The 10,000-nt window shown below is 46.6% G+C and overlaps 1 protein-coding gene across 1 annotated transcript in view; it reads left to right on the forward strand.

The window, feature by feature from the left end:
* ptprt (protein tyrosine phosphatase receptor type T) overlaps window positions 1-10,000 on the forward strand; it is a 515,405-nt gene that overhangs the window by 236,115 nt on the left and 269,290 nt on the right. The window contains exons 8-9 of the mRNA XM_063214792.1: window positions 3,836-3,948; window positions 4,455-4,635. Of these exons, the coding sequence (XP_063070862.1) occupies window positions 3,836-3,948; window positions 4,455-4,635 (294 nt within the window). The remainder of the gene's footprint in view (window positions 1-3,835; window positions 3,949-4,454; window positions 4,636-10,000) is intronic.

Raw genomic sequence — 10,000 nt, forward strand, 5'->3', positions numbered from 1 at the left:
GGAGCTGCTGGAGGTGCTTTGGAGGAAAGGGGGAGGAGAGGGGGAGGGGGAGGAGGGGAGAGGAGGAGGAGAGGGGAGGAGAGGATAGGGGAGGGGAGGGGAGGTGAGGGGAGGGGAGGAGAGGAGGGGAGGGGAGCAGAGGGGAGGAGGAGGAGGAGAGGAGGAGGAGAGGAGCAGGAGAAGAAAGAAGGGGAGGGGAGGAGAGGAGAGGAGAGGACAGGGGAGGAGAGGGGAGCAGAGGGGAGGGGAGGAGAGGAGGGAAGGAGAGGAGAGGAGGAGAGAGGAGAGGAGGAGGAAGTGGAGAGGAGCGGAGGGGAGAGGAGAGGGGGATGGAGAGAGGAGAGGAGAGGAGAGGGGAGGAGAGGAGAGGAGAGGGGGAGAGAGGAGAGGAGAGGAGAGGAGAGGAGAGGAGAGGCGAAGAGAGGAGAGGGTTGGGGAGCAGAGGGGAGGGTCGGAGAGAAGAAGAGAGGAGAGGAGAGGAGAGGAGAGGAGAGGAGAGGAGAGGAGGGGAGAGGAGGGGAGGCAGCCCATTCATCCCTCATCTGCAGCTGGAGCAGTGGGACTCACGGTAGCGGGAGTAGTACAGAGGCAACAGAGGCAACAGGTCTGCCGACAGGGAGAAATGGGACCCAGAGTCCGGTGTCCCTTATATTGTGTGTATTGAGATGGGGGGGGGCGGGGGTGTCGGATGATTCTGTCCTTGGCCCTAGTCAAAGCTGTCAGTGGCCCTGAGCAGCAGCAGCATGGTCGGCGGCCTCCCAAACAATGTTGCCAGATTGGGCGGTTACCCGCCAATTGGGCTACTTGGGATGGCCGTCTGCGGCCCATTGGGGCCATTTAGCCATTTGGCAATTTTTTCCGCAGTTTTGTGCCCATGGAAATCAATGCAATTTGTTGAAATTTGGCGGAATTTAGCACATTTTGGCGATTTTTTTTAGAACCTTTTTTGGTAGGATTTGATCAGACACATCTGGCAACACTGCTCTCCAACGTGGCCTCCTACCCGGTGTCTAAATGTGGGGCTGGTAATCTGGCTTAGTTGATTACATGGGACGCCGGCTACCGCTACCGCTACCGCTACCGCTACACCCCCTAATTAGAACTGGAGTTCAATGGTGCTGTAGCCGTACGCACGCATGGTTGGACGGGCTCTCTCTCTGGTCTCTTCACGCACGATACACCACCCCACCCACTCACTCACCCACTCACTCCCTCACTTATTCATCCATCCACCCACCCATCTCATCCTGATGGAGGATTATGGTACGGTGTGGTGCACCACAATGCACTGCACTGCACTGCACTGCGTTGCTTTCGTTTTTTTTGTTTCTTTCGGGTTTTTTTTTCCTTTTTCCTTCCCAATGCCCTTTTCACTTTCTCCATGTCTCTCACAGTTTCTCTTTTGCTATCTCCTGCTGAGGAGATGGGAGGACAGATAGAGAAAAAGGGAGTGAGGGAGGAAGGGAGGGAGGGAGGAAGGGAGTGTGTGAGGAGGGAGGGAGGGAGGAGAGGAGGATGGAGAGAGAGAGAGGGAAAGCAGGGATACAGGGAGACAGGGGGAGAGAGAGAGGGGGGGAGTAGGGATGAGGGGAGAGGGGTGAGTGGGAGTTGGAGAAAGGGTAATGCAGTGGAAGTTCACCGCCGACTAGTTTTGGCATCCGAGGCTTACCGCTCCACTGGCCACGCGGCCGCTTGTCAAGGAGAACACCAGCTTTCAGAAAACAAGCTACGAACGAGCCTCTCGAGAAAAAAAGGTTTTTCCATCAAATCCCCGCTCCTCTCCCTCTCTCTGTCTTTAATACGCAGCTCCAAGAATAGGCTTGTCAGGACAAACTCAAGTTTAGGTGTGACAGCATAGTGGCATATGGTTTTGTTTGCTGCCCAAGGAATCTAACCCGTTGCTTGTTGGTTATTTTACGGGATGTCTTGACGGTATGTTTGTGATGTCTCAAGTGTTTATACCACTCATTTAAACGGGACATTGCACCGCTCAACACAGCACAAAAGCCTAGCTGACACGACATGTGTTCATGCCATTGTTTTCAATGCCACACCACTTACAGACTCCTCAACACTGCACAGAAAAATATGCTTCAATTCTATTTCCAAATTGAAACACATTTTTCAGCCATTTCACGAGCAGCCACCACTTGAAAAGTGCACAACCACACAAGTATGCAGTCTTCCTTTATGACCGATAACAAGCCTTTTATCTGACCAAGGCCTGAGCTCGGAGGTTGGCCATAGACAATAAACTACTCTTTGTAATCGCCCATTTAGTGGCACATGGTTGCTTTGCAGCCCAAAGAATCACCTCGTTCTGATTGCTTCTTGAGTGGGATGTCTAAATATAAACTCTCATTTGCAGCCTGTATACTTACAGTTGAGCAGCCAACCCGTAGTAGGTTGACCAAAGCTGAGAAATTTGCAGCTACACAAACATGGCCGTAGCCAGGAGTTTAGAATAAGGGAGGTCCACAGTACGGGCGCAGATTTTATTTTTAAAGGTACACTGTGTAGGATGGTGCCCAGAGTATCTATTGCAACTACTACGCTGCTCATTGAAACTGTGTTGTCTTCTGCCAATTTTGATCTTTTCATGAATATTTGCTAAATAATAAACTAATATTTAATACTATTATGACCAAGTATGACCATAATGATGAATACTTAGAATTTGACAGTGGTGGTAAGTATTCGTGAAAAATGTAACTTTTGTGAATGGGCAACATCAATTCTGGAAATAAACTACTAAAAACATGCAAAAAATATGTATGCAAAAACTGAGATAAAAATATTTTCTCTAAAAATTAGGGAACTCCGGACCTCCCTTACCTCATATGTGGCCACGGCCATGTAGACAAGCACACACTGCTCCCTCAATGTATGATTTCAGCCTTTCATTTGTGCTTATATTAAGTCGACCAAGGACAATATGCTTTTTGAAATAATACTGCTCTTCCGATCTGATCGAAGGCCCCTGCCTGGTCCTTTGTAATAGTGCTCGAAGGCCACTGCCTGTTCCTTTGTTTCATAAAGACTGACTCAACGGGGCCATCCATGATTTTTGCTGCTCAATAATCTACCAAGAAACCACAGAGAATCATCTGTAAGAAATTGAGTAGAATCATCCATGGCATTTATAAAACTCAACCACCTGTCAACTCCAAAAATCTGAAGAAAACCAGCCTTATTATGTCTGTCCATCTGACCCGCGCCTCTGGTCGTTTGTGGATTAAAGTCGAAAAATTATTTTTTTTACTCACTGTTCTACTGTTCACCCTATTCACTGTCCCAGGGCATGGATGTGGATAAAATAGAAATAGAACACCCAGAACCAGCCACTGCATTGATGTGGATGTTATACATTATGTGGATAAAATCTTAACAATGCCCATCTGTTGAAGAACCTCTTGGTTGTACGGTGGCTTGACCGAAGACAACAGGGTCAACAGACCTACATCCCATACCAAGCAGCCAAAAAATTGAACTGATGTTAGACCAACACACTGCCAAAAGGGCACATACAGTAGAGTTGCTGAACTAAGCTGACTAAAAACCACTGTCTGTAATCGTGCTCTCTACTCTGCCAAAGGTCTGACCAAGAGTTCTCTCTCTCCCTCTCTCTCTCTCTCCCTCTCTCTTTCCTTTTTTCTCCTCACAGCTCCTCCGACTGCCAAAAGGGCACATAAGCGTTGCTGAACTAAGCTGACTAAAAACCACTGTTTGTAATCGTGCTCTCTACTCTGCCGAAGATCTGACCAAGAGTTTTCTCTCTCCCTCTCTCTCTCTCTCTCCCTCTCTCCCTCTCTCTTTTCCTTTTTTCTCCTCACAGCTCCTCCGACGCCCATCGCGCCCCCCGAGCTGCTGGCCGTCGGCGCCACCTACCTGTGGATCAAGCCCAACGCCAACTCCATCATCGGCGACGGGCCCATAATGCTGAAGGAGGTAAGGGCAGATTATAGTTCAGCAACGGCGCCTGTTGGTTACGGTCGCTAACCACTGTTGATGTTATAGATCTGCGCACGAGGTCTCATGTCGTTAGCCACGTTTGGCTACATAGCTTCAAGGCTACAGTACAGTAGTCAGACTGCAGGTATTGTGCCGCGAGTGCTAAACTGATGTATTGTTTGTTTGTTACTTACTAATTCAGTCATTGTAGCTTCATTTATTTACATACACTAGAAAGAAAGCGTTCGTATTCCACAGAATATTGACAGTTTGGCTCTCATAAACTACCGTAGAACTGTGCCGCCACGAGAACAAGGAAGTAGCGAGACGACCAATCACAGCGCCTTTTCTCTGCGACCTTCGCAACCGTCTGTCGCGTAGTCAGGATTTTTTCTGAGGCACGCGACGACGGTTGCGCAGGGGGCGTGATGAAGGTCTAAGGACCGAAAGTGTGCGGATTGTCTTCTTTTTAAAACATTTTCAATAACTGTTTTTCAATATAGGTGGAGTACCGGACCACCAAGGGCAACTGGGCCGAGACGCACATCGTGGACTCGCCCACCTACAAACTATGGCACCTGGACCCAGATGTGGAGTACGAGATCAAGGTGCTGCTGACCCGGCCCGGGGAGGGGGGCACGGGACCGCCCGGACCGCCCCTCATTACGCGCACCAAGTGCGCAGGTGAGTTTGCCTGATTTTCATAGACTTCAGGTCACTACCGCGATTCTGGTTTGACCAGGACTATAGCGATTAGCATTTCCATACAGGAAGAACTTTGTTTCCATGGCCAGGTTAAGCCGCCTCCCTCGGCTTGCTACTGGTTGAGGGATGTGCCAAACATTTCTTAGCCCAATAGAATGTCTCTGCTTAAACCACGTCACTGCCTTGAACTTGCCTCTACCCAGGACGGTTGGAAATGCTCAGTTGATTGGTTCCAGACAAAGTGGGTGGAGTTCCCGCTGTAGCGGGATTGAGCTAGCTCTTGGCCCTACTGTGTGTAGCTGAGCCGAAGGCGTTGCGTCACCAGTAGGGCGGAGCCCTGCTACAGGTGAGTTAGCGTAGCGCTAAGAATTGCACCAGTGCAGCAGGGCTTGACATTAACTTTTTCACCCACTGGCCACTGTGGCTAGTGTTTTTCCCGAGTCACTAGCCATTCAGGTATTCCACTAGCCACAGATCTTATATTGTTTTTTTTTTCTCCAAGTGCGCAGGTGAGTAGCGTAGCGCTAATAATTTATTCATTTGTACATGGGGAATGCCTCTTGATATGCAGCATCTCATTTTCAGTAGGGTCCCCTTGAAACTGGACAATACAGACAGTACAAGGCAGAACATTACATCGCACAAGGCAACACACATTCACACACTCATCGCACAGTGAGAGAAAGGTGTTCAGTGTGTCTTAGCCTGAAGTTTGTTTGATATGGTATCAAATACTGTTTTAGGTAGTGTGGGTAGTTAAGGTGTAGACCGGCCGGCCCACCCCTCATCACGCGCACCAAGTGCGCAGGTGAGTAGCGTAGCGCTAAGAATTGCACCAAAACAGCAGGGCTTGACATTAACTTTTTCACCCACTGGCCACTGTGGCTAGTGTTTTTCCCGAGTCATTAGCCATTCAGATATTCCACTAGCCACAGATCTTATATTGTCTTTTTCTTTCTGTATCATGATGGTGTATGCTTATCATTTTGGTTCAGTATACAACTGTGTTGCCGAACGGAGAATCCGACGACACTAGATGTAATGATCAGCCTAAGTAATCAGCCATCGCAATGAGACAACAGCGTCTGTAAATGTCAAAGAGCCAAATGAAATCAGCGTAGCCAACAAGCAGAACACAACAGAAGAGAACAGAGCCGTAATTACCATGTACTATTGCCAGGGCCGGATTATCGCACAGGCTAGATATGGCTGCAGCCTAGGGGTACCCCACCTGCCAGGGGGCCCCCTGATTGCCCAAAAGTTTAAAAAAAATGCAGAAGGAGACAGGATGCAATATTGAAAAATGTATCCACTGTGTTGAGTACAGTTGGCAGACATGTTACCCTGGATGTCTAGCTTGTAATTATAACACTGTCTACGTACATTTTCCACGAAATTTGCCTTCTGGGGGGCCCAACAGCAACCTATAGCCTAGGGGCCCCGGGCCATCTTAATCCGACCCTGACTATTGCCATCGATATAGCAATTAGTCATCTGTTGAAAATGTTGATGAATATCTTACACCCCGTGGGTAATCCCTCCTGGGTAATTTGGACACCATCTCTTTACACCAGCACATTCTCAAGAAAGCATTTTGATTGAAGCACTGTAATTGTGCTTGACCTGACATGATGTTTAGTTTAGTTTAGTTTAGTTTGTGAGTGTGTGTTTGTGTGTGTGTGTACTCGTTATTTACTCTTTATATTTAAACAAAAAAAAAACAACAACAAAAAAAAACAACTAACCCCTCTTTGCAACTGCACTTGTTGTTCTGTATATCTCCTGTGCACTTTGTATTTGCTTGTGATGTTGGCTTGATTATGTCCTCTTTTGAAAGTCGCTTTGGTTATAAAGCGTCTGCCAAATGCAATGTAATGTAATGTAATGTAATGTAATTTGTGTGGCCAGAGTTAAACCTTGATAAGCATGGCAGTTGTTGTGAACTTGTGGCATATTGCTATATCACAGATTGCATACGAACACAAGATTCAGGAGCCATAATAGCAGGGAGACTGGATAAGATATACTAATATGGTATAATACTGCAGAATACTCCTAGCATCTCTGATAATAGTTTTGGTGAGGAGTTCAGATCACTACCCAGGATGGTTTACACCCATGTAGTTGTAGTAGGCACAGCCCAGCCTTATTCTCATAGCATCGTCACTGAAAAAAAAAGAACAGACACACACACACATACGCACGCACACACACACACACACACACACACACACACACACACACACACACACACACACACACACACACACACACACACACACACACACACACACACACACACACACACACACACACACACACACACACACACACACACACACACACGTCTGTTCTGTCTCAATACATCTAAACTAAATCGTTGCTGGAGCATCCACTCAAGGCCGATGACAGCTTTCTCTTGGCCCTTGGCAAAATCATCTGAAAGGGCCCCCCTTCCTCAATGCATACAATGCAATGGGGACCTGATTATGAGCCCTCAATTTGCCTGGGCCTGGGACAACTAGCCTGTTTGTGTCCGCCCCCTTGTCCTTTTCCCTGCATCCTCTCACACATCACCCATCATAGCAGACACACACACACACACACACACACACACACACACACACACAGACACCCTGACACCCTGACACACACACACACACACACACACATTGGCATACTGTACACTGACACACACATACACACACACACACACACACACACACACACACACACACACACACACACACACACACACACACACACACACACACACACACACACACACACACACACACACACACACACACACACACACACACACACACACACACACACACATCACCGCATGTCACAGCAGCCATGTCTGTGTAGAGGCAGCAGCTGGCTGGCATCTCCATATGGTTCCTGCTACACAGATATCACACCACACTCACTACACCACAGTAGAGTCAAGAAGCCTTTTGTTCTCACTGGAGGCATGATGTTGGAACACTATTGTTGCAGACTGCATTTATTAGACTAAATTAGGGAGAATTCAGGTAAATTGGGCCACTTTTTTTGCATAGAAGTTAAAAAAGTTGCCCAATTTACCTGAATTCACCCTACGTGTTTTCTATGATGAGAAATGACATGTTTTCTTTTATTCGACTAAATTAACTGTGGCTTTTGTGTTCTACATTGTTTGGTTCTTGGTGTGTTGGTTTGGTGGGTCGTCTTGTAAAAGCAGAGAGAAGTCAAGCCAGACCACAAGGGTGTCATTGTGTAACAGTCTACAGCCATTGGTTAAACTGGCGTGATGTCATTGAAAATGGTTTCATTTCATTCTTCAAACAAATATTGGAAACATTTCAATGCATATTCAAGGAAGGAACATAACAGGACATGTCCACAATACTCTGTGTTAAAGCCTGGTGATTGGTTTGTGTTAAAATGAGGGTATAGCCTAATCTCAGACAGGGCCGATGTCATCCATTAGGACTCCAGGACTTATCATCCATTAGCACCAGGGCTGGGTATCGCAGCCATGTTCCTGTATCGATTCGATTTCGATTCTTAGGGCTTTGAATCGATTAATCACGATTCAATTCTATTCGATTCGATTCATTCCGATTAATTGCCTATTTTTATATAAAAATGTGAAAGGGCTGTGGCTTGACAGTGTTAACAGATTGCTAATTTGTAATAAGTAGGCCTAGGCCTAATTGACTAATACCTACTGGGTATTTTCCATAGACCTAAATTAAACAAAAAGAACAAAAAGAAAAAGAACAAAAAAAAAATCGATTTTGTGCCCTGTGAATCGATTATGTGAATTTGAAATTAAATCAATCGATTATCGATTAAATTATTTTACCCAGCCCTAAATAGCACTGCTAATAGTGAGAGGTGAGGCTAGACTAAAACTAGGTTACCTTCGTAGAGACTCCCCTTGTGATGGACAAGAACAAAAAGTACGAAAGAAATATTTAGCACAATGAGAGGGAACCGCATGCACACAGGTACACACGCATCCATTCACACACACACACACATATGGACACGTACATATGCAGACACACACACACGCACGCACGCATGCACGCACGCACGCACGCACACACACACACACACACACACACACACACACACACACACACACACACACACACACACACCAAGTCTTCCAACATGAAGACTCAGCAAACCATTAGAAATTGTAGACCATACAGCCATCCAGCCAGCCAACCATCTGTCAGCCAGCCAGCCAGCCAACCATCTGTCAGCCAGCCAGCCAGTGTCCGGGCAGTGCTGTGCAACCAGTGATGTGAGCCACGCGCAGACTGAATGGAGAGGAGAGGAGAGTGGAGACGACGAGTGGAGTTTCCAATTAAAAGCTATTTTAAAGGGACACTGTGAAGGAAATGGTCAAAAAAGGTACTGCAACTATGCTGCTCAATGAAACTGGGCTACCTGTTGCCAAATTTGATCTTTACATGAAAGTTTACTAAGTAATAAACAAATAATTTCTAGTATTGTCCAAGTAGAGTCATTTTTGCAGCTAAAAATGGCTATTTTTTGGAAATTCAAAATGTCGGACCATGGAGAAGATCCCCCTTTTCATATATGAAAAGTGCAATTTTTCCAGTCATAATGAATACTCAGAATTTGATGGCGGTGGTAAGTATTAATGAAAAAGTTAACATTAGTGAATGGGCAGCTAGCATGAATTCTGTAAATAAACAACTTTCACACAGTGTCCCTTTAAGGAGGGGAGCGGGCGTGAGATCAGGAGCAATGATAATTGTGATGGAGGAATGATGAAGGCAGCAGCAGATGAAATAATAAAGGAAAGGAGGAAAGGAAAGAGAGATGTGTGTGTGTGTGTGTGTGTGTGTGTGTGTGTGTGTGTGAGAGAGAGAGAGAGAGAGAGAGAGAGAGAGAGAGAGGGAGAGGGAGAGAGAGAGAGAGAGAGAGAGAGAGAGAGAGAGAGAGACGTGCATATGTAAGTATATATTGTATACCAAATAATATGCATACTGTATATGTGTTTGCAGGGCCAGTTATAAGCATAGGCCGGCTAGGCGGTCGCCTAGAGCGCAATGTGAAGAAAGAGCGCCGAAATGGCGCTCTCCGATGCGTAATTTTGCGATATGGAGGTTTTTTTTTAAAAAGCGCGAAAGCGCTCCTCACGGCAAAGCGCCCCTCAGCCAATAGTAATATCGCTTTCAACTGTCTCTGGGAAGTCTGTGAACCAATAAACAGACAGTCCTGAGAAAGGGGGCGGGACGAGTGACAGCTTGCGATCTATTTTGAATTTGGAGACTTATTCGAGAGACAGAGGGCAAGCGCGAACAGCAATGCA

Source organism: Engraulis encrasicolus, chromosome 14, assembly GCF_034702125.1.
Source record: "Engraulis encrasicolus isolate BLACKSEA-1 chromosome 14, IST_EnEncr_1.0, whole genome shotgun sequence".
In the NCBI taxonomy this organism is placed as follows: domain Eukaryota; kingdom Metazoa; phylum Chordata; class Actinopteri; order Clupeiformes; family Engraulidae; genus Engraulis; species Engraulis encrasicolus.